The sequence below is a fragment of the Vicia villosa genome, unplaced genomic scaffold (assembly GCF_029867415.1).
Source record: "Vicia villosa cultivar HV-30 ecotype Madison, WI unplaced genomic scaffold, Vvil1.0 ctg.001961F_1_1, whole genome shotgun sequence".
Lineage (NCBI taxonomy): Eukaryota > Viridiplantae > Streptophyta > Magnoliopsida > Fabales > Fabaceae > Vicia > Vicia villosa.
Window position 1 is genome coordinate 116,359 of NW_026705791.1, and position 26,468 is coordinate 142,826.

The 26,468-nt window shown below is 32.0% G+C and overlaps 2 protein-coding genes and 1 pseudogene across 2 annotated transcripts; all 3 read left to right on the forward strand.

Annotated features, from left to right (window-relative positions):
- The first annotated feature begins 5,509 nt into the window (after positions 1-5,509).
- LOC131637286 (uncharacterized) lies at positions 5,510-5,881 on the forward strand. The gene has a single exon (XM_058907869.1). It carries the CDS (start codon positions 5,510-5,512, stop codon positions 5,879-5,881), a length of 372 nt encoding a protein of 123 aa, XP_058763852.1.
- Positions 5,882-5,909: 28 nt separating this feature from the next.
- LOC131637287 (uncharacterized) lies at positions 5,910-6,374 on the forward strand. The gene has a single exon (XM_058907870.1). The coding sequence runs from the start codon at positions 5,910-5,912 to the stop codon at positions 6,372-6,374; it is 465 nt and encodes a 154-aa protein (XP_058763853.1).
- A 9,307-nt stretch (positions 6,375-15,681) lies between these two features.
- Positions 15,682-16,926, forward strand: LOC131637288 (ribonuclease 3-like protein 2; annotated as a pseudogene).
- The last annotated feature ends 9,542 nt before the right edge of the window (positions 16,927-26,468 follow it).

Genomic DNA, 26,468 nt, shown 5'->3' on the forward strand with positions numbered 1-26,468 from the left:
GTGACACCTCTTGTATGTTTACTCTGATTAATAATTGTCTATATGCCGCGGGTTATTAGAGGGGTGTTACAATAGCGAGGATAAAACACGTATTCATGCGGTAAATTGGAGCACAATTATTCAACCAAAGGCATTGGGAGGTTTGGGCCTTAGAAATTTATGTCATATGAATCAAGCCTGCATCTCAAAGCTTGGGTGGAAGATGATGGAAGGTAGTAATGCCCTTTGGTGCCAGGTTGTGAGAAACAAATATGGCAGAGGGAGTGACTGTCGCGGTTCAGTGTTTGCTAAGGCACATGATTCGCATTTGTGGAAGAATATTGTCAAAGTTTGGCCCATGCTTCAGGCAGCAAGAGGTTGAGAAATTGGGAATGGTAGGAATGTTAACATTTGGAACGAATGCTGGCTCAAGTCGGGTTTGATCCAATCTATAAGAAATAGGCATAATGGAGTTCTGTTGTTAGAAAATGTGGTAGATTTGGTTGATGATACTAACTCATGGGACTTGCCGCTCCTGAGTAGGATGTTTGACCAGAGGACAGTTGGGGAAATAATGGCAATTCATCCTCCTCATGAAAAATTTGGGGATGATAGCTGCATTTGGAGGATCTCTAACAATAATGTTTTTTCCATTTCAAGTGCTTATAATTTATTTGCAGGGCTGAACCATGGAACAGTTGATGATATTTGGGTGAAGATTTGGCATTTGCAAGTTCCTGAGCGAGTTAAATCCTTTGTTTGGTTGATGAATCACGGGAGACTAATCACTAATTCCTACTTACACAGGCTGATGCTCTGTGCACCATGGTGCGATCTTTGTGATAATCAGGCTGAAGATATGATTCATGCCTTGAGGGATTGTCAAGCTGCTACTACTATTTGGAGAAATCTCGTTAAAACAGATAAATGGCATGACTTCTTTTCCTTAGATATGCAGGACTGGATTCAAGATAATCTGCTGCAGCAATTCAACACTTTTGAGGATCTCAATTGGTGTGACATTTGGGCCACAACCTGCCACACCATCTGGTATTGGAGAAATAAGAGGATTCATGACGAATCCTTTGTTATGCCGAACAATCTTCATTTGCAGGTGATTGTGAAAGCCAAGGAATATGGAGCGAGTGCAGCGCTGCATCGCGTGATTACTGCCCAGCACCAAGTAGTCACTAGTGTAATGTGGAAACCTCCACCTCCTGGATGGATTTGTGTTAATGTAGATGGCGCTGTTAATCATAACCTGGTTGCTACGTGTGGAGGTGTCATGCGTGATGACAAAGGTTGTTGGATAGGAGGCTTTTCAAAATATATTGGAATTTGTAGCAGTGAGATAGCAGAGCTGTGGGCAGTGTTAGAAGGTACTAAATTTGCCATTGGAAAAGGTTACAATAGGATTGAGCTTCAGTCAGACAACAAAAACATCGTTGCGAAGCTCAATGATACGAGTAGTCAGAATGGAGTAGCTAGTGGACTGCTTAGAAGTTTAAAGATTCTTATTGCGGAGAATATAGTTGTGAAGTTCACCCATGTCTTCCGTGAGGCCAATAGATGTGCAGACGCTATATGGCCAAAAAGAGTTCTCTTCATGATCCTAGACCTCATTTCTTTCAAGATTGTCCGGATTCCCTGCTTCCCCTTGTAACTAAGGATTTCTCGGGAGATGCAAGCTCTCGAGTTTCTTTCTTGTAATCTTTTCTTTCTTTTGGGCTTAGGCCCATCTTTGTATCAAAAAAAAAATAACTTATTACAAATCTCCTTGCTAAAAAAATAAGAACCACCATAAATGTTGTCCTATTAATACTACTATAAAAAATATATTTTTGTAACACTTTTATTACGATATAAAAAGTATATTTTGTAACACTTTTTATTATGATAATTTAACCAACTAAAATAATATATATTTATGAAACACTTTTTATTTATTTTTTAAATTCCGTAGTCACAGTTCAATTAAATGACCGTTATGATACGTGAAGTAGTGACACACTTCAAACATAATACATACAATTTTATGTTTTTTCGTTAAAAAAGGATGTGTTGACTTAACTTTTAGTTTCAAATAAAAATTAAATATGTTTTACCACTGTTTATATTAACAACCGTAGTTAAATATCATAGCAGTTCACCACGGTTCTTTTTATCAACCGTGATGTAATATATTATCTATAAAAGCTAACTTATATCAGTTGCGATCAGATTGCGCTCAAGGGAAACTCTGATTTCTCTCACCTCATCCCAATTTCTCAAAACTCCAACATAACATCTCCAACTAGTATGAATCAAGAAAATAAGTCACGAGTCCTTACAAGAGGAAACAAATAGATCATTTCTTTGTCTTCATTCTTCACGAATCTTTTCAATGAAAGGTATGTTCGTGAAACATTTTATGAATTATGATATTGTTGTTATTCAAAATATTTTTCGTGTTTTTCTTGTTCAAAATATACGTGAAACATTTGTCTTGATCCAACCTAGGATTATTGTTTTCTTGTTGTTAAGATGAGATTGTAGTTTTTATATTATGATTATTAACTTGTGCCCTTGGAGCACATGTTAGCTTTTTCCTTTATATTATTATTTTTGTTGAGATAAGTAAAGGGTTTAAGTTATTGTTGAGGTATATGTTGTTGTTTTCTTAATGTAAGTTGTTGTTTATGTAAATGTAAGTTGTTACTTTTGTTGATAAATGTTGTTGTTTGTGTTATTGTAGATTTTTCTATTAAGTATGTTAATGTTTTTATGGAGGTATGTTGTGGTTTTGTTAAGGTAAACTCGTTATTGTTTTTAGGGTTAAATATACAACACCCCCTGCAATATTAATGATGTTTGATTTTAGTTTATGGTAAAAAAAAATTGTAATCCCTTGCAATATCTAAATTCGTTCAATTACCCCCTGACTGCCACATTGCAGCAAATATTCTCTCAAACTGCCTATGTGACAGTCCACGTGGTACTTTCTTTTAATTTAAATTATTTTTTAAATTCATGTGGAAATTTTAGTTTTTAATTTTTTTTAAAAAAATCCTTTTCTTTTTGAAATTTTAAAACTGTTTTTATTATGAAGGTGTAAACTTATACAACACCCCTGTAATGTTAGCGAATATTTATTTACCCCCATAATAAAAACAGTAACAAAATTATAAAAAAAATTTTCAAAAATATATTGTTAAAAAAAGTTGTTTTTAAAAATTTATTCCACGTGTATTTAAAAAATAATTAAAAATTAAAAGAAAATACCACGTGGACTGTAACGTAGGCAGCTAGAGAGAAACTTTACCAGGGGCTAATATTACAAGAGGGTGTTGTATATTTAACCCTTATTTTTATTGATCAATTTATTAGGTATGTTGTTGTTTTTGTTGAGCTATGTTGTTGTTTTGTTAAGGTAAATTTATGTTTTTGTTGAAGAATGTTGTTGTTTGTGTTATTTTAGATGTTTTTATTGAGATATGTTGATATTTTTATTGTTAATGTTACTTTTTGTACATTGCAACTTTCATTTTGTTCAGCCCATTAGAATATGAGTTTATTATATCGTATGTGGTTTTAGTTTTTTACCAACCCTTCGCAAAATATATATAATCTTTCTAATTGAATTAAAAATAATAAAATGAGATATTAAGTTATATTAGAAAATAACTTACACTAATCAATATTTTACGAGCTTTCTGCAGCATATTATCTATATCTTACTCTTTAAAGGCTAAACTTTGATTCAATGCTTCTAATTCTTCTGCTATCACTTTCTTCACTGCTAGTTTTGTCTGCAAAGTAATTAATACTTTGTTGAATAAACTAGTAGAGAAGAAAGTGTTAGTTGAAAAATTAGAAGTATTGAAACAAATTTTAACCATCAAAGAGAAAAATATGAATAATGGGTTGTATAAAACTCGTAAAACATTGATTAGTAATTTGTCCTTCAAATATAATTTAATTTGTCATATTATTGATTTCTAAATCAAATTAAAAAATAATACGGTTAGTGAACAGTTGATGAAATAAGCATTTCACATAAGGTATAATAAACTCAAGTGAGCATATCACCACGATTGGTATCTATAACTGCAGTGAAATATTGTGCCCTTCATCTTTCATTATGATTAGAAGTAACAACTGTAGTGAAATATTGAGAAATCTGGAAAAATGTTAGCGTTGGGTATCGAATTCCTGAGCTCAACCTATTATTACAATTGATTTATACAACCATAGTGATATGTTACACACTATTGTGTTTTTATCACGACTATTAGCCCGTAGTGGTAAAGATGACACATACTACCACACCATTCGTTACCACGGACCACCATGGAATCCTTCTCCAACAATGATAAATCTTCTTTTTATAGTAGTGTGAATGCATGAAATTTTTAGTCATTGCAAACCATAGTTTTAAATTTGACTAAAAAACTTGCACTTTAAAAAATGTTTAGAGTTCTCGTACTTTCCATATCCAACTCTACACCCTAACCTTTCAACATTATTTACTACCTTTTTAAATTGTGTTCAATAGGTATTTTAATATTAATTATTTTTACTGTTATAAATAAAAAGTAAACAATAATAATTTGAAAGTAATTTATATAACATTAATTAAAATAAATTTTAATTAATTAGATTGTACGATTGAAATATAAATAGTTAAAATTTCATTAGAAATTAAAGTAGCAATAATTTTCGAATAAATTATTTTTATACATATGATAAATATTATGGTTCAAGTGAAATACCTTTTAAACAATCTAATACATATATTTGAATTGTCCAAGAATTTATTCTTGAAATTATGGTGTATCCCTATAATTTTGGTAATCAAAACTATTCAAAATTTTTATAAGATTTTAATATTATTTTAAAATTTTCAAATTCACTGACATGCTTCATAAAGAAAAAATCTCAATCCATCCCCTGAATCTCTTAGTCATCTAGCGAAATTTCAATTATACCCTCTGCTTCAGTAGATGTATATCCGAAAGCATTTTTTTTTATAAAAAAATTTAGTTTTTTCCGTAGGTATATCTACGGAAGCATTTTAAACTAGTGTATGTTGGAAAAAAATATACATAAATTCAGTTCAGGGATTGTACCGTAGGTACATCTACGGAATGGCTTAGAGCCAGAATATTCCGTAGATGTATCTACAAAAGTATCCGGTATAGTTTGAATCAGCATGATCACTCCCCCATTGTTACATTTCTTCTTCAACACTCACTCTCACCACCATAAAAAACCCTACTTCATCAATATCATTTTCCACTCAAAAGCTCTAACTTTTTGGTGCAACAAATCAAAGGGAGCAAGAGAAGACTGAATTTATGGTAAATAGCCATCTTTATCCATTGCATTACTCACATTATGCATCATTTTTCTGCAAAAAGTTACGTTGCTTCCGTAGGTACATCTACGGAACGTGTTGAAGATGAACACCTTCCGAAGGTGCATCTACAGAACATGTCTGTGTTGTTATTTCAGCAGTCTTGTAATTTTGCGTTATTGGTTACGAATAGGTATGGTGCACCCCAATAATATCTCAAGAGAATTAGTTCCTTTAGCGGATGTTTCTCCAAATGTTGAAGGGGTAGTCGTAAAGGCGGTAGATGTCGGTGGTGACTTTAATAACAAGCAAGAGTTTGATGACCGGGAAAGCATGCTCACATGGATTCGTAAGAATGCAACTAACCTTGGTTTCAGTGCAGTAATAGGAATATCGGATAATGGTATGGCAAAAGGAAACTCTTTCGTAACAATGTTGTGTGAAAGAAGTGGGAAATACCATCCTCCTCTAAGGAAGTTTAAAAGAGATGACACGAGTACTAGAAAATGCGAGTGTCAGTTTAAAATTCGTGGTTACATGGTGGCTAGCAAAAATGGAGATTTTTAGTGTTATTTGTGGTTTGCAAAACCATGACATGTGTGGAAAATTACAAGGTCATCCTAGTGTATGTCGGCTCAATCCGGAAGAGAAGACATGTATTAATGACATGTCCTTGAATCTTGTCCAACCAAAAAATATACTTTCCACATTGAAACGAAATGAACCCGACAACATATCAAATATAAGGCAAGTGTATAACATCTGGTACCACAATAATAAGGCGGTTAGGGGAGATAGAAGTGAGATGCAACAACTATTGAGGATGTTGGATGATAACAAATACGTCTCGCACTATAGAGCTTGCGACGATGGGGTTACGGTTCGAGATATTTCTTGGACTCATCCGGATTCGATAAAGTTGTTCAACACTTTTTCGACAGTGCTCCTTCTCGATTATACCTACAAGACCAACAAGTATCGACTTTCATTATTTGAGATGGTCGGTGTTACATCCACTGAGAAGACATACGCTGTTGGTTTTGCTTTTTTGGAGTGTTAAAAAGAGGATAATTTTAAGTGGACATTAGAGGTGTGTCAGTCACTTTTGAAGGAACAAGTCGAGATGCCAAGGCAATTGTTATGGACTGCGATACCGCTTTGATGAATGCGGTGGCAAAGGTAATTCCTTCTTCTAATGCATTACTTTGTCGATATCACATAACATGTAATGTGAGAAGTAAGGTTAAATTCGTGGTCGGGACGAAACAAGTAGATACCGAAGGTGGAAAATCGGTGAAGCTCGGTGTGATTGTTGAACGAATAATGGATACATGGAATCATATTGTAAATTCGTTGACAAAATAATTATACGCCGATTCCTTCATTCAATTTCGAAAAGTGTGTGAAAATTATCCTGATTTATTGAAATATGTTGAAAGCACCATTCTTGATAAGGTGAAGGAGAAGTTTGTATGTGCATGAACTGATAATGTCTGACACCTTGGAAATGCAACCACCAATAGAGTTGAATCGATACATGCTATTTTGAAAAATTGATTAACTAATAGCAAGGGTGACTTGTGTCGAGATTGAGACACCATAAATCTCATGATCAAAAACCAATATAATGAGATACAAACCATATTTGGTCGGAGCATTACGGTGTTGGAACATCAATTTAGGGACAATATTCTCTATTCTCAATTAATCGGAAATGTGTCTCGGGCCGAGTTAAACTTTATTTTTCACGAGGCCAAGCGAGGTGAAACTGTTGGTTCTGATAGTGTAAAGTGTGGTTGCACTATTACTAGAACGTATGGTCTCCTGTGTGCTTGTGTTATTACTAAAAAAGTGAGACTAGGTGAGCCAATATGAATGAACGAAGTTATCCCTCATTGGAAAAGACTTAGTTTTAATTATGATGGTTGCATCGATGGAGAAAAATTGAATATCTCTATTCCGTCCTAATTGGAAGTGATACAAGAGAGGTTTTCGATGGCCGATAACAACATGAAACTTCTCATCAAAGAACAATTGCGGAAGATTGAATATCCCGAAACAACCGACATGAAAACGCCTTCTCAACCGGTTAAGACAAAGGATGCTCTGAAGAAATTGAAGCCTACATCGGATGAAAACTCGACTACACGTGCTGCTTCGTATTGTGAGCATGTCGATAAACTTTTTCCCGACTCACGGACTCCTAAATTTCAAAAATCTCAAAAAAGTTCAAACAAAGGAGCTCACATAAGCAAACCGGCTCTGACACATATCCCACTAAAAATTCCAATCATTGAAGAGATGCTTATTCCGCCAAAAATTCCATTCATCAAAGAGATGCCAATTTTTATGCACCCTTACATCGAGCAGATCGTAGATGTTACAGGGGAATGGTAATTGCGGTTACTGAGCCGTCTCGGCGTTGCTTGGTAATGGAGAGGGTAGTCATACACTTGTCTGTCATCAAGTCATCCAAGAGTTGAAGACACATAAATACTCGTATACCCGGTTATATGGAGAGGAAGTTAAATTTGAAGCAGCTAACGAAGTTCTTGTGCCTTGGATGGGCGCTTACGCACCTGTGTCAAAATGGATAAAATTCTCGAAAATGGAACATCTTATTGCATGCGCCTATGATATGGTGTGCATTGACTTAACGCATTATGGTTTTTCGGAAACCTTTTTCCCACTCCGCACCACACCGCCTACAAATTCAAATGATCGCATCATGTGTAATGGATGACTTGTAAAATCGACGCTTCATATCGGGATGCCCCATATCACCTACATTACCGGAATGGACGCTTCATCATACCGTAGATGTCGAGATGTGGCCGGGTGTTTTTGTTGATAGGATGAGCGAATTCAAAAGATTAAACAACTTCGAAAAAGAATCGAATAAGAAAAAGTCAAAACTGGAACCACCAATAGATTTAGCCGGTGACAATTCGTTTGATGTATTTTCTAGTTTCAAAGTGTAATATATGCACGCTTTTAACATTTCAATATCATAATTTTTGTCAATTATAACATTGCACTCTTTACTTTGTATTTTATTTCCCTACTGCTACTGCTATTTAACTATGTTCTGTTAAAAAACTAACAGGGAAACTTCCGTAAATGTATCTACGGAAGTCTCTTATTTGGAAATTTATGGGTTTTTTCCGTAGGTACAACTACGAAAGCAAAACATCTAGCATCCTTTCGTGGATATACCTACAGAACATTCTGTTACAGAGAATGTGTGGTCCATATTCACCTAGATCTTCTATAAATTTGGGGTTTCTAATGTTGTCTTTCACACAAATACAAAAATGTCTCAATATGAGTACAACATCCGTTGTCATGTCGCAAGTGTCTCCTACTCCGACGGCAGAACACCCAGGTGGACAATCAAAGTGCAAGAACACACCTCGCTCAAAGATATCATCGAAGAAATCCAATACCGCCTACCTAACAGTGACAAACGGAAGGTTGTGAAGCTCGAGTATCAGTTACCTTCATTTGACGACAGAGGGAACGTCGTTTCGTTTACAACAACTTTGAGCTCAAGAATCAAGCGGATGTTTTGGCGATGTGGCGAACGTATGAAGGTTTTGAAAAGAAAATCTCACTCGAGTTCGTAGCAACGATCCAAAGAACGGTCAGGATAATTTTAGAGATGTACAAGCGTCCACCAGGCTATTGATATGTAATATTTAATTTTCTATTAGAATTATCGATGTAATACTGACCAATTTTAATTTAAAAAATGTTTCTTTTCTCGTTACAAATGTTGTTTTTTTGGTTTCCTGGTTATGGATTTATTTCGTAGATGTACTTACGAAATGTTTCGTATGTGCATCTCTGGAACATATTTATGCAAATGTAAAAAAAAGGTGCTTCCGGATGTACATCTACGAAAGCAGAGGGGTATTTTTGGAAGCACGCATGGAGGATAAAAGATCCAAGGGGTGGGGTTAGAGTTTCTCTTTATAAATCTAGTAAAATTTCAAATATTATTTCAAATTAAAAAGCCAATCAAGTATAGAAACTCTCCCCTCTCTCTAGCTTTTGGTGTTGTTTTTCCTCATGCACTCTCTCTTCTTTTTCTTCTTCATGCATCTGTTTTTTTCTTCATCATTAAACATAACTCACATACACTTAATTTGATACAAACCTTTTGGCTATTAGGGAGATAGCGAGCAATATCCTCACCCTACTCAGAGATAATAATAATTAAGAATGTTATTCGATGATGCAAAGTAAATAAAAGAGATTTGTATGGAGAAGAAGAATCTTTTAGTAGTATCGTTATCTCATTCGTTATGCTATAACGTCTATATAAGGTCAAATTGGTTACAAGCCAACCAATCATTAGCCAAGAGAATCTAACCATTGATATGTCAGTAAATCTAATAACTTCACAGACTCAGGATCTATCCATAATATATCATTAATAACATTTGGTTCCTCCTTGTTTTTGGTTCAACATGTGTATTTCTCATCATGAATTAGTTTTAACAGATGTTGCATTTCCATGGATGGACCTATGATGGTAGACGAATATATAGATATTGCCTTATACACATTGTTATACTCGTTAGGTTATTATGATCTCTATCTTTCAAAGCGGCAACTATGTACCTTGGCGTCATGTTGTATTTGGTCATTTCATTCACAAACTCTTTCATAAGATTTTAAACGGCCTAATATGTCATTACCCAGTAAATTATTTGCTAGTTCATGATTATGAATACCATATCTAACCGTTATCTTCCATGCACTGTCGCTTGACACAGATCTCAACATAAATGGATATTTACATTTTATACTAAAAGTATCTTCAAAGGAATTCTAGTTCTTATAGTTTCCTCCTCCCAGGCCATAATCAATTTATTTTTTTCTTCCTTTGAGCTGATTTGCTATATTAGAACAAATAATAATAAAAATAATAATAACATGTTATCTCCCAATAAATTATGCACATGATAACACGTCGGTCCAGGAGAGAAATGTCTATCAATTAAAACATATAATGAATGATTTATATAAAAAATACCAAAAGTCGATTAAATATTTTACAAGATAAAAACAATTGTAAGTAAAACATACAACATCAATGGTGAAAAACTAAGTAAAACCGGTAAAAAAACATTCACCTGAGATGCGAATAACAAAAGCATGTTGTATTGAACTACCATATTTTTTAGAAGAGGGCTAAAATACGGTATATCAAATTTTCAAAATATCTTAAAAATCACTATAAGTTTACAAATATATGTGCTATTCGCATTTTACAAGATATTTAAAAGAAATCGATAAAAAAACATATTAGATTTTTAAAAATATAGTAAAAATTGAAATCAGGTTTTTAAATATCCGATAAAAACATGAAATTTTGACTTATATCAGTAAACTGTATTTTTTAAATGTACAACCGGATTTTTGACTTTTTATAACTTCTTTGAAAGTAAATTTTTTTAAACCAAATATAAATTTGAGATGGAATACATAATTGAAAGAACATTTTTTTCAATATGTAAAATTGGGGTGTTAGATTTAATAGGAAGAGTGTCATGATAAATCCTCCTAATAAGGGTGTAAACGTTGGGCTTAGTTGTCCAAAGCTAACTTAAGCCTATAAATAATTGCAACGAGAAATTTGGTCTTTGAGCTTAAAATAAAAGAGTAATCTTCTAGGCACTTCCCTAATTATACTCCATACCCCATAAAAAAATTATTGTTCTCAATATATCTTATTATTTCCCACTTTTTACTCCATATTTGATCCGAAAGTTAATTTTTTTTCTCCTAAAATCTTGAAATATGCAAAATATACACTAAAATCCAAAACATTTAGCACGAGTTGAGACGAGTACAATTTTAAGAAAAATATATTTTTTCTTATCTTTAAAATTAGTCAAATTTCCGGAATGCCTTTATTTCTACACTTTTTTGAAATATCTGAAATGTAATAAACATTTTATTTCTTCAATCAAAAATAAAAAATACAGCAGTTTTTGAATATTTTGGAAGTTTACGACATTTCCAAAAATTGAAGTATGTGGAATTTATTTTTTTCTTCTCTTAAATTAAGCTATGTAGGATGATGTTATAATACACTAATTGTCTGTGAATTATATTAAGGTGTTTACTACTGCAGAAGTATATTTAAGATCAGTTGGTTTAATATATGAATTATTTTTTTTATAGATTTTTTCAACTCGTAAAGACGCATTGTTATTAACACTTATAGTTGAAAAATAATATGAATTGATTATAGTTACTATTCGACCTGACTCGACTAATGAAAAAATCAGGAAGGATAGACAAGAAGATATTGGAATGTGAAAGAGGCAGAGAGTTTAAAAAGAGTAGAAGTTTAACAATTATGCGTTTCAAAAGGATTATATGTCTACTCATGTTAAGATGATTTTCTCTAGACATCCTATTATAGAGCATCTTTAAGGGGCTCATGATGGATCCCTAGAACATTGAATCTTTTCAAGGGTCTTAGATCGGTCTATAGGGGCGAACAGATGCAGGTTAGAGGTCATATCATCCTCGAAACAATATTTTGGTTCGGGTGCAAGTGCCAAAACCATAAAGGTAAAGTATATCGTAGTAGACACCACATCCCTCTATAATATCATTGAGGGAGCCAAGGTCGCGAGCACCTTATGAGGAAGGAGAAGCAGTATCACCATCCTGTTTATGGGGGACTACGTCCTCTAAGAAGAGATTAGCGAGGTCGAGGTCGGATTTGCGCTCGAGATAAAGAACGGTGGAGTAAACATTGTGGTCATCGTCGTGACTGGCCATAATGCGATTCTTGAAAATTTCTTTGGTCTTTATTCGCTGAGGAGGAGAAGACGGGGAGAGGAAATAATTTCCACAGTCGGCGACACTGATCTGACCTGCTTATCAGAACTAGAGATGGGCCAGGGACGTCTGTACAATGTTGGTGATGATGAGGAGGAAGGGGTGTACCTACAAGGCACTCCGACGATCAAGTAAGTAGGAGCACAAATACGTTTTAGTGATTCAAGGTTTTGAAATTGTGTTACCTGGCCCTCTCAAATGAAAGGGTTTTTACATTAGTCCACATCTTTGGGTTGGATCGCAGAGCTAGGCCCAAAATGCGTGACTGCCAGGATTCTATGAGTATGTTTAGGAATCTTGGGAGACTGCCCGAAACTAGCTATTGGCCGGGATGTCTAGCTAGCAGAGGGTCATCTGCCCCCGACGAAAGAGTAGAGGGCCATCTGTCCCCGCCAGAAGAATAGAGGAAATAACTTGCTATAGGCGCAGGTGTAGTGCGGTTACGTGGGGTGGAGCTGCAAGGTTAGCACTATAATGCTCAAGTATGTTTGTGAATAATACGAGGTAAAGTGTGTTTTAAATAAAGTCATACATTTTTGTTGTTCACCATATGGTATATATGCAATGGGTATTAGTTGGGCCTATCCCACATTAGACAGGTGGATGACCCAAATCAGTTTTGCCCAAGGCTTATGATGATGTGACGCACAAGTAGTCTTTTCAAGAAATTGAGCTAAATATTTTTAGGTTAGCTCCTGTGTTGAGAAGTGGAAGATATTTGTAGACATCTACGTTAAATGTCAGCTTCATCATTGAAATGTTTTGTAGGTTATAATTTATAAAATATAAATTAAAAAATACCATTCAAAGCCATAATACATTTTAATATTATTTTCAATTTTTATTTCTTTTTATTAGTGAAATTAATAATCAACCTTTATTTATTTTATATTAAACGAATTATGTTGTTATTGTTTCCAAATATTTTTACTGAATTTTCGATCTACTAAAATGTTTAGGCCTACCAACAATCACACAATTAAGAATGAGAATAGGTCAAATTTACCAACAATCACACAATTAAGAATGAGAATAGGTCAATCCTACCAACAATCACACAATTAAGAATTAAGAATGAGAATAGGTCAATCCTACCAACAAAGTCTTTAGTTTTTATCTATATAAATCTGACTTTGTTTATTTAATAAAAAAGTTAAATTTAGGTTAAATTTTCAAAGAAGCGTTTGGTACAAGCCCTAAATCACAGTTTCTTCATTGTTTATGAAATGTCTAAATCATTAACATGTGTAATACATGTTTCATTCTCCTTTCAGACGGTACTGGTCTACTTGCTGGAGCCATAAATCACTTTATAACATGTGATGAGATGAACCTCCAAAGGTTTGACATTTAAACTCCTATAATGGCTGTTAGCTTTTCCTTCAAATTTGATAATTGATGTAATTTAACTTATATATAGTTATCTTTTAGTTGATTCTGCTATGTGATTTCAGCTTTGTGATTAACCTATTTTCATACAGCTGCAGATTAGTCCCCGGGCATGTGCATCGTATGCTTTTGCTTTACTAGTATTATATAATATAACAGGGCTGCACTCTGCACTACTTGAAGGTAATTTACAAGATTACTGTCTAAAACTTATATTATCTATGATGCAACACTCTCTTCTTAACATACTATTTCGAAGATCAGACTATTTGTAAATACATGAAATAAATAAGTTCATCAACATAAATTTATTATTCTTTAACTGTATGATCATTATAATTATACTGGAGATTTATATTGAAGCATGAAATGACTCTTAAATTAAAAAAATAAAAAATAAACTTAAAAAAATAAAAAATAACACGAGAAAGGAAAGTAGTCGCTGCAGTTAAAAAAAAATCATTAAACAAATAACACTGAGATTGGTAGATAGATCCATTTTGTGCTCAATTTTACTATTTTCTTTTTAACAATGTATATTTTTACTGGAAAATACACTGTTAGAAGCCAAAATCCAATACCTCTGATAAATCCAACATTTGCTCGTCAATGGCATTATTGAAAAGTTTAATTGCCTAAAGGAAAACTTAAAAATTGCATTGGTGGATTTATAGGACTATTGGATTTTGAAATCTAACCGCGTATTTTCAGTGGAAATATATGTTGTTCAATAAAAAAATATTAAAATAGAGCACAAAATGGATTTGTCTGATGATTAATTTTAGCTGCTGCGGTTGCTTTCTTTGTGATGTTATTTTTGATTTTCTTACCTTATTTTTCTACTTTACTAGTTCCATGCTACAATTTAGATAATACCATTGTAATAAACCTAAAGTTAAAGAACAATGATTTTATATTGATAAATTAATATGTTTAATGTTTTTACTAAAGCTTTGAAGCATACAATAAATGATGGTGGTTATGCATTTCACAAATTTGAATGTATTCTTTCGGACTTATCCTTAAGTTGTTAAATTAGAAATAAAATTGATAGAGTGAGTCTGGAGATACATCTCTTAATTAGTTGCTAGACAAGTCGTCTATCCCTAGACTTAGGATTTGTCATTAAGGGGTCTTGGTTTGATCCCCCTTGTGTAATTTGTCTTCTCTTTTTGTTTAATGATATCTTCTTCTTTTGGTTTAAAAAAAAAGTTGGAGCGTGTTTTGGTGTGATCACAGTGCATCTAAAAAGGTATTTTCGAAAAAATCATAGAGAAACTAATTTTTTTTTAAAAAACATATTTTGTATAATTCATTTTAAAATTTATTATGTTTCTAATTTATTTTTAATAGAAAGTTAATAATCAACTTTTATTTTTTAAATGAAAATTAATAAAATTTATTTTGAAGATCAAACTATTTGTAAATACATGAAATAAATAAGTTATCAATATAAAATTATTATTCTTTAACTTTATGATCATTATAATTGTACTGGAGATTTATATTGAAGCATGAAATGACTCTTAAATTAAAAAAATCAAAAATAAACTTAAAAAAAATCAAAAATAACACGAGAAAGGAAAGTAGTCTCTGCAGTTAAAAAAATCAGTAAACAAATAACACTGAGATGTGTAGATAGATCTATTTTGTGCTTAATTTTACTATTTTCTTTTAAACAATGTATATTTCTATTGGAAAATGCACTGTTAGAGGTCAAAATCTGATATCTCCCAATTGTTCGTCAATGACATTGTTGAAAAGTTTAAATGTCCAAAAGAAAACTTTCAAAACTGCATTGATGGACTTATGGGACTATTGAATTTTGAAATTTAACCGTGTATTTTCAATGGAAATATATGTTGTTCAAAAAAATATATTAAAATGGAGCACAAAAATGGATTTGTCTAATGATTTATTTAGCTGTTAGTTGCTTCCTTGTCATGTTATTTTTGACTTTTTTACTTTATTTTTTTACTTTACGAGTTCCATGCTACAATTTAGATAGTACCATTGTAATCAACCTAAAGTTAGAGAACAATGAATCTATATTGATGAATTTATATGTTTAATGTTTTTACTAATAGTTTGAAGTTTGAAGCATACAATAAATGATGGTGGTTATGCAAATGTGGCATGTTTTTACTAATGTTAGCAATGAGAAACTCGCTCTCGCGCTGCCGTTCGTAATGGTCTGCACCGTTATGTACGTCATAAGACGCTTTCTATTGTTGATATGATTAACGAGTTTGCTGAAGCGGTTGATTCTGAGGATGATGGTGTTGTTGTTAAGTATGGTGGATCGGTGAAAGCTCAGAAGATTCTTGCTGATATTATCGAGTCTATTGCTGCTGCTGTTTATGTTGACGTGGATTTTGATCTTAAAAAATAATGGGTGGTATGGCTATTTCTAAACTTTTTAGATTTGTTTATTCATTTGTAAATAGGTTAGAGGAGTTTATGCATTATTCATGCTTGTAATATTTTGTTGGCAGATAATAAGAGGTCTTTTGGAGCTGATAATTACACTGCAAGATTTGGAACAAAAACCACAACCGGTGACAATGCTTTACTAGATCTGCCAAAAGAATGGTAAAAAAGTTGACATAGAACAACACAGAAATAATGCCAAAATCATTGCCAATGTCTATGTTGACGGAGAGTTGGTTGCATCCGCTTCCTCAGATCAAAAGGACATTGCAAGACTTGAAGCTGCCAAGGCTGCCTTGCATAAACTAGAACGCTTACTACCTGCCACTACCACGATGCCTGACTGTTGTGTCGATATTGATGATACCTTTGAAGTTGAAGCTGCAAAACAGAAGTTATACGCCATTTGTGGGACGAAAAAGTGGCCTAAACTGGTATACAGGTAAACACGGCTAGTCTGCCACAATAATTGTTTTTGGAGAGTTGATATTTTCTACTACCTGATTGATATTCCTTGTTATTTTTAATTTGTTCTTTAAGTTGATTTGCTTGTGTCAAGCTTTAAACTGATTTCTTACTTCTTTATAATGTTTGACATCATTGAAAAAGATGAAGGTACTCCTCAGGATAAAATATTTGTCAATGCTGTTCAGATAACTACTCCGGCTGTTATACTCAAACTGCCCGGAGACGGAAAAATCTCGAGTGAAAGATGCATAAAATTCTGCAGCTTCCTTGATGGTTCGGGCCTTACAACAACACAAATATCTGTGACGATTGTTGTAACTAGTTATTTATTTATTGTCTAGTATACCCATGGAACTATGCCTCCCAAAGTATTAGTTTTAAGTTTGTGTTAGTTTATGATTTGTGAGAAATGGATGTTGAGTGTTGTACTAGTTTAAAGTCTTAGTTAGTTTATGACTTGTGAGAAATGGATACTAAGTGTATTACTAGTTCTAAGTCATATAGCTTGTGATTTGTGAGAAATGGAAGTGTAATAGTAGTTGTAGTATAAGTTTAGTTATGCAATGACAAACTTTTAATTTTTGAATGAATTGATTTTGGAAAAGTGATTTTATGTATAAGTGAGATGATTATAAAATTGTTTATGTTTGGATACATTTACTTTAATTTTTCAAAAGTGAATTGAACAATAAAATTGTAAAAAAAAACTTTAATTTCCTAAAATATGTAGAGAAGTAGTGATGGCGATCAACAAAACAACTCTGCATTTGTGCTATAATTACATATTCACTCACATTTTTAGAAATCATAACACAAAATTAGTTTAAAAAAAGTTCTATTGATCCTTTAATTACTAATTTTGCAGTTAATTTTCTGTATTAATATTGTTGTAGCTATAGCTTCTTGAATCCTTTAATAATTTAACCACTCTCTATTAGTTGTGTCATAATCATAAACATTCTCTTTGGAGGTTATTTATTCTCTTAATTATTACAACGGTTGTCGTCCTAAGAACTCCATTGATTGAGTGAACTTATGGATTAGTAGGACTCCATTAAGATAGAAATAACTCACTCTATTATTGTTGGTTACGTGAAGATATTCATCGTCTTTGTCATCATTAGCTTTGACGAAAACAAAAGAATATTATCATGAAAGAGAGATCAAAGAAGAAAAAGATTTAAATCATCTATTCATGTGCTAAGCCATGGAAATATTATTTTGATCGAGGTGCTTGTGGCAAATTAATTTAGTGGTTAAACATTTAGTGCTCAAGTATCTCACATCATCTAAGATTTTAGAAGTTTATTTAGTCATGTTTTCATTCATGAAAGTTTTGGAAAATTAAAGAAACTTGATGTTTTAAAACACGCCAATCGATTGTCATACATGTCATAATCAATTGTCACTTGGTTACTGACTTTGAAAGAGCTTATTTTAAAAGTTTTGATGACAACAACACATGACAATAGCTTATCACCATCGATAATAACCAAAGCATCATATAAGATACCTTAAGATCAAATGCTTATACAAACAGATAATATCCAACAAAATCTTGAAGCTACTCTAATAAAAAGTGTGAAAACTCGTCAAATCATGTCAGTCAGTCAATCCAAGTGAACTAAGTACTGTAAAAATAACATAGTAACCTAACAGTATCAAGGCAACTCTCACAGAAACTTCAAAATAATTTTCTAAGCCAAATACAAGTAACAAAAAATCTATCTAAAACCTGTTCTAACTATCTAGTCGATTAAATATGTGTGCAAATCGATTAGCAAAACTTTTTCATATATCTAATCAATTGTGCCACTTGCATAATCGGTTAGAAGATTGATGATCGTTCGTGAAATCAACAAAGATAGAACATTTAAGACTTGCAACGACTCTATATCCAAACCTTTCTAAATGGGCTTTACAATCGATTAAAATAGAGTTTTCTAATCGATTAAAGCATTTTGCGAATCGATTAGATAATAAAATTGGCATATCGATCGTTTCTTTTCTCGTTGTTTCCAACTACTATATAAGGGAGGGTCTTCCTCACTTCAAACCATGCCACTTTCCATTGATTTTATATTTCTTTGGAACTTATCTTCTTCCTCTCCTTGAAAATTTTCGTATTCCTCTTTTGGTTCCCTAAGTGCTTTTAAGTGAAGCTTGTGAGGGAGATGTTTTAGTAAGTGTCATACTGGTCATTTAAATTCTTAAAGGTATGATACCTTTAAGAGATCGAGTTTTTGGTTCTCGAGATCAACTTGTGGTAAAATATAAGTGATTGGTTTCTTAAGCTTTGTCGAAAAAAGTCTTGTTTTGGTTAAAGAGATCAACCATAAATCACTAATTGATTCGATAGTAGAGCCTAAGGTAAAAGCTGTCTTTTGGATGGGGATAAGCCTATTAAAAAATCAAGATCTGATTGTAATAAGGTCTATGGGCATAACCTCTTAAAAGCTCAAAGTCTATAGAGAAAATCTCAAAAAGACCTCTTAGGGACAGGATTAGGCCAACATTCAACCAACATTGTATAAATCTCTGGTGCAATCTCTCTAAGTTCATCTCTTTATTTTCTGCAGTTTACTTTTCTGCATTTTGTTTCTGTTGTGATTACTCACCTAAACACATAGACTTAAATATTTTACAAAAACACCTGAAATTTTTTTTATACGCGTACTTAATTGATTGAGGATCTATTTAATCAATTATGAGTGTTTTTTGATGGGTTAATTAATTACTAGATTACGGTTAATTGATTAACACATTTGTAATGCCTCCAATTAGATATGAAAGCCTTTATTCGGTTAATGACCGAGGAATAAAAATTAACCAAAGTAGAATTTAAAAAGGTTTGTTGGCATATCCTATAAAAATCTCAAGATATTTTTAGTAGAACTCTTGAGAGGAAACTCTAGGACCAAAATAGGTCAAGCGCTATGTCGACCTATATAAATCGCTGGTAAAATCTCTCCACCCCAATCAAGATATTTTAAAAGGCATGTTATGTAAAAAAATTTATGACAAACAATATTTATTTGATAAGAAAATAATAGGCTACACTTTTTAAAAACAAGAAACAAGCCCTAACTCATGCTTCTTATTGAGAAGTTGTTCCATACAAGTGTCATGAATTCGTTGATAACTTCGCTGTAGGTCTTGCGATCAACAGTCACCTTTCTCTTGCTTACTCCTTCGTTGGTTCTGGTCAACTCTCGCTCCTCCGTGCCGCTAATGTTATCCCCACCATGTAATTTATTAATTAATATTATACCTGTCGCTAGATTTAAGATGAATTTTTTATTTTGTCCCTTATTATTTTTAAATTTTAAATTTATATATCTCAAAATATGTTAGATATTTTTTAAAATAATTTCAATTAAAAACTTTATTGTGCATTTTTTATATAAAAAATATTTAAACTTCCACCATATTTTTAAACAAGCGCTTTATATTTATCGTTTTCTCATAGACTTATTATAAGCTAAAAGTGGGGTAGTGCTTATCAATTTGGAATCAAAATAGGGTGGTTTATCTAGAAACTAACCTATTAATTAGGAACAAAATATCATAAACCAATTAAGTATGAATCAGTCAAATATGATTAGTTCACTTAGCTATTGTTGGTGATATTTGACTAATTCATTTAGCTATTATTCACCATGCAAGTTGAATTTGGTGTAATTTTTGTTGGCTATAAAAATAGGGTGCAACAAATGCTAATATTCCATCCATGTAATGTAATGATGTGTGGAATGTTATGGAGATTTTTTGTTACGTGACTCCACATCTGTCATTGGTAACACACTCTCTATTGTTGATACAATTAAAGGTTGCCTTTTAAACTATTTCAATCTCACAATTTCAAATTTATGTATTTTTTTTTTCTCTATTTTGTGTTATGTTTTCTCTACTCCCTCTAATCTATGCATTCCAGAATTTAGTCAAATTGAAAGAAACACGATCTTTCATAGGAAAAGATTTCATTTTTATTTAAAGGCAAACAACTTTTTTTTATGAATTATAGAACCACGATCATCAACATCATTTTATTGTTCTTTAACTTTAGGTTCATTACAATGGTACTACATATTTATATTGAAGTATGGAATGACTCTAAGCAAAAAAGTTGACAAATAATGTAAAAAATATAGAAAATAATTATGGCAAGGGAAGTAGCTGGAACAATTAAAGAAATCACTAAACAAACAACTACATATCCATGTTGTGTTTCATTTTGATATTCTCTTTTGGACAATGTGTATTTCCACTAGAAAATATAGTGTTAGAGTCTAAAAGCCAATTGCTCCAATAAATCCATTGTTTTTAAATGGATTTATTAGAGCCATTGGGTTTTAGCCTATAACAATATTTTTTTAGTGAAACTATACCTAGTTCAAAAGAAAATATGTTCGCAAAATGAAACTCTCTACACATGTTCTGTGTTGTTTATCCGATGATTTCCTTAACTCATGCAGTTGCTTTTCTTATTGTTGTTATTTTTTATTTTTTACTTTATTTTTTTTATGTTACGAGTTCCATGCTTTGTTATAAATAGTAACAATGTTAGAACCGTAAGTTCAAGAACAAAATGGGTCAGCCGCACGAAGCTCCTTCCAACGTCTCTCATACACCGACAACACGCCAGAAAGCTATTTTATTGTTTTCTGTGCAGAGAGGTAATTCTGATTTTATAAAGGATCTCATTCTTTCAATTTTAATAAATTATGAAATTCTTGGATTAAGTAAATTTTTAATGGATAACATAGAATATGAAGTAGAAAAAATTAACTAAATTTTTTAGGGATGATAGAGTAGAGGAAGTACAGGAAACAGAACCCATAATTTAAAGAAAATAAATGCAAAAATTTAAAATTGTGAGATTGAAACTCGTTGAAAGATTCCGTGGTTGAAATAAAACCCATAATTTGAAGAAAATAAATGCATAAATTAATCAAAGATTGCTATTTGTACCAAAGTTTGATGGGCCTTTTAGTGTTAGGAATTTGGTGGCCCGGGCCTGTTATTATTTGTGTACGTTTTTTTGGCAATGCTTTGTGACTAGTTTATGGAAAATCATATACTATTTTAAATACTTTTATGATATTGCCGAATATAAGTTGTTCATTGATTTTCAATATATTAAAAAAATATGTATGGAATTTCTAGCACTAAACTAAAGACAGAATCTCTTATATTTTGATTAATGAACTCCATTCATCCATCATAAAAGATTTAGATCATTATATGGTCTTCAAAAAGCTGTACACAATATCAAGTTTTAAATTATTTTCTTTTGTTGTTGATATGATTTTCCATAAACTGACAAAAATCTAAACTAAAACAAATGAATGATATCAAAGTTAATTTTTAGAGAATATCTTTAATAAAGAAAAAAATATTTTGAATTCTTATTACTTGTCAAAGATTACCTCTTATCTACATATAATTTTAGAAATGAACAGTTTGTGTAAAAGAATAGTTTGCTCCTACGTTAAAAGTTGACAACAATGTTACTCGAGGTAATATTGATTCAAAATGATTTTTTTTTCTAATTAAATTATTCAACTAACTAATATGTGTATTATGAATAACATATTTTGGTGTGAAAATGATTCTAGCTTCATTGTTTGTAATGTGAGAATACACTTATTACTTATATAGTACAAACAAGGGTACATGATATGATCTATGAGCTTGCATACATGGTCATCTAATCTATAACAACTTCATAACATGCTATGATTTATGAGTTTGCATACATAGTGATCTAATCTCTATCACCTTCATCACATTTATAAATAATGGTTAGTTATTTAGTTATTCTATTGTGATCACAAGATGGTTGATAAATATCAAGCACCATTAACTTGGATAGTAAGCAATTGAAAGGTTGAGGCGATGATTTGGTGAAGAAATCTGTCAATTAATCCTTTCAAGAGCAAGGCAACAACTTCTTCACACCAGCAAACATCTCTCTTCCAGTATGGTAGTCGAACTTCAAGTGTTTGCTTCTTTCATGGAACACAAAATTTGTTGTAATGTACAAAGCACTCAGATTGTCACAATACATCACTGGTATTTTTATGCATTCAACCTTTAAATCTTTGAACAAATATAGTAGTCATTGAAGTTCACATGTAGTTGTAGCTAAAAATCGATATTTAGATTAACTTGATGATCTAGATACATTTAATTGCTTATGGGTTCGCCATGAAATGAGAGATCTTCCAAGGAAGAAGCATTGACCTGAAATTGACCTCCTAGTGTCTGAACATCCATCTCAATCATCATTTGAGTACCCTTGCAGCTTGACCTGTGAATCTCTCGGCTGGAATATTCCTCTTTCAGGACATGACTTCAGTTACCTAAGAACACGATTGGCTGCATTGAAATGATCCATAGTTGGAGCACACAAATATTGACTTAATTGTTTAGAGAAAAATGTGATATCATGCCTGATAGCATTAAGGTATAAAAGTCTTCCAACTAATCACTTATATGTAGGAATATCATGATATGGTGAACTACCATCTCTGTGAAGTTTTGATCATGGATCTGATGGTGTGGACACTGGTTTGGCACATAACATCTTCGAATCTTGTAATAGATCCAAACAATACTTTCTTTGACACAAAGAAATGCCAAGTTTGAAATGAGCCACTTCTATTCCAAGGAAGTACTTTAACTGCCTAAGTCTTTGATCTTGAACTCCTTGTGTAAAGCATCTTTGATCCTTTTCATTTCCTCCAAATAATTACTTGCTACAATGGCTTCATCTACATGTACAAGCATTATAGAAAATGATGATTGATCTTGCTTTGCGAATAGAGATACATTTGCAGTAGCTTTTTTGTATTGGTGTTTGATGAGGAATGAAGTCAATCTTTCATGTCATTTTCTACATGCTTGTTTCAACCTATACAAAGACTTAACAAGCTTAAATACTTGAGTAGGCTCCGTATGTTTAACACCAGGTGTAATAAACAAGTACACATTCTGTTGAAGTTGTCAGTGCAAGAAAGCATTCTTCACATCAAGCTGATAAATATGCCAAATATTAATAAAAGCAATAGCTATAACTATTCTAACTGTTTGGTAATTTGAGTACTAACTATACTTTTTGGCTTGTTCTTCTCATAATTTACAATATATCTTTGTGGTTATCCATGAAGTACAAATATATGATATTATTTATTATGATTTCGGACCCAAGACAACCAATAAACGACATAGATGTTTATCTAAGTTCATTGGTTAAATGTTTAATATTTTTGTGGGAGGAAGGATTTGAAGTTGATAATGCATCTTAGGGTGAAAATTTTAAGATGTGTGTAATATTGTTTTGCAAAATCAACGAATTTCCTGTCTATGGTAATTTTTTTTGCTACAAGATTAAGGGACATAAAGCGTGTCTTATATTTGAAACTGATACATGCCTCCACTAACTAATAAAAAGGAAAAATACTGCTTTTCTTGGGCATCGGGAATTTCTAAGATCTAATCACCCATTTAGTAGATTGCAGAAAGATTTTAATAGAGAAAAAGAGTTTGATATCACTCTAAAACCCTTAACCGGGGAGGAAATTTATCAAAGACAATAAAACCTTGATGTTGTCTTTAGAAAGAACAAAAAAAAAGATGTCGGTGTTCTTTGATCTTCCATATTGGTCTAACCTCGATGTATGATATTGTTTTAATGTAATACACGTGGAGAAAAAAAGTGTGTGATACTGTAACTGGGACACATCTCAACATTCAAGGGAAAAAATGGTAAGAATGTATGTCTAACTATGGTGGAGATGGGTATAAGAAAAGGGTTAGCCCCAAAATAAATAGATAAAAGAACATATTTTCCCATAACTTATCACACTTTGTCTAGAAAATAAAAAAATTGCATGTGTTAGTAGGATATAAAACTTTCCCAAGGGTACACATCAAATGTCAAGAAACATGTACCAACGAAAGATCTCAAATTAATTGGATTAAAATCTCATGATTGTCATGTTTTGATGTAACAACTTCTACGAGAATCTCTTCATTGAATCTTGCTGAAAAATGTAAGAGAAAGTATAACTAGATTGTGCTTATTTTCAATGCTAGATATACTGAAGTCATTGATCCAAAAAATTTTGATTAGTCGAAACATGAGGCTGAAATGATCTTGTGTTAATTAAAGATGTATTTCCCACCATCCATTTTTGACATTATGGTTCACTTAATTGCTCATCTAGTCAGGGAGATTAGATTTTATGGCCCAGTTTATTTAAGGTGGACATATCCAGTACATCGATACATGAAGATCTTTAAAAGGTATACGAATTACAATAAAAGACTTTCATTATTAATGGTTTGTGTTACCACCATGCAACGTTGTGTTGTATGTGATTGCACCATTTTTATTAGCCTTTTGCCTATTGTTTTTCTTATTTTTTGAGCTACATGGCTTATAATTTGTATCTTCCCTTGATACCAAAGACTCGCGAATAAGTGTAATGTCCTCTAGCACCACTTCGCTAAGCATTTCATCCTTTTTATTTGAATTTGCAATCATGGGATCCTCTAATAGTGCCACCTCTTTCTCAACCGACCTTTGCAAGACATCTTATCTGAACGAATATTTCATGATGGCATTTGAAGTGGAAAAATATTTTATGTTATTGATCCTTCTAACAATATATGGAGTATTGATCTCTAAGTTGGTGTTTAACAAATGAACACCGACCACACACAAAAGAAGAATCATATGACATATGTTTGTTCACGTTAGATAACTTGCTTCCTTGAGTTTTATGAGTTCAATTGAATCATTTATATAATAAATATTTGTTTTAAAAAATGAATGTGTATTTCTGAGTTACTCTAAACATAATTGATTAGTTTATTTGATGTAAATATGTATAATTTTTGTTTTGATCTTGCGGTCATTAAATATATGGTACAAAATGTGTCATTTAGGTTCTCTTTTACAAAAATACTGGTTATAATAAAAAATATGTTAAATTCCAACCGATGTGAAAAGTGATGGATATTCCCTCAATTAACCTCTCAACTGAGCGAAAAAGTTGTGCACTTTCTAATTTTCTACATCGGTTAATGGTTCGGGAGAAAAAGTTGTGTAATTTTTATAATACCGTTCGTTATCTCGGACCTCCAACCGATGTAACAATCATTTTTCAATCGAGATAAAAGTCAATTTTTATAGTAATGATATATGACAAGATTTGGTTCATTTATACTTTTAGTGAATAAATAAAATAATAAAAATTTAATTTAAATATATCAGATTTGATTTAAGTTGATTTAAGTTGTGATCTATTATTTTCCTTGATAGAAGTGATATATGATGAGATAAAAGTGAAAATATATATTGACAAATTATTAGTAATTAGATCAATTAATCAATAATAATTAACAAACTTAATATATAAAAATGAAGAACAAGCATAATAACTACCTATAATATAGAGTATTAACAAACTTTATATTGCTAGTAGATTCCACAAAAATGCCTTGTGGGACTCATCTCAAGAACCATTTTGGGAATGGGGTTCAACACCCAAGATGCCATAGAAGTTTTAGAAAGGTTCATTGCTTTTGTCCAAAAAATTAAATAAAGGCTGAGGAATATATTCTTTTACCGACCTTATCATAAAACATCCACTAATACTCAAACTAATCATAATGTAATAAGTTTAATTTCAACTTGCAAATGTTATAATGTCACATTGTCCTAATATTTTTGTACCAAAACTTAACTAATCAAATCAATATGTTGTTTCTAATATGTCATACAGATTAGTTTAATTAAATACTTTAGTGAACTCCAAAACAATGTCACAAAAGAATGAAGAGAAGAAGTGTAGAAAATAAAATGGTTTTAGATAAATATCTGCAATGTTATTGATTTTGCTGACATTATTGATAACATATTTTATATTCATCATAAAATAAAGTAACAAGTGGGTTTGCAAGTAGCAATTCTTATCCAAATTGGATTAAACTT

Coding starts and splice junctions, on each gene's coding strand:
- LOC131637286 (XM_058907869.1), top strand. CDS start 5,510: ATGGTGCACCCCAATAATATCTCAAGAGAATTAGTTCCTTTAGCGGAT.
- LOC131637287 (XM_058907870.1), top strand. CDS start 5,910: ATGTGTGGAAAATTACAAGGTCATCCTAGTGTATGTCGGCTCAATCCG.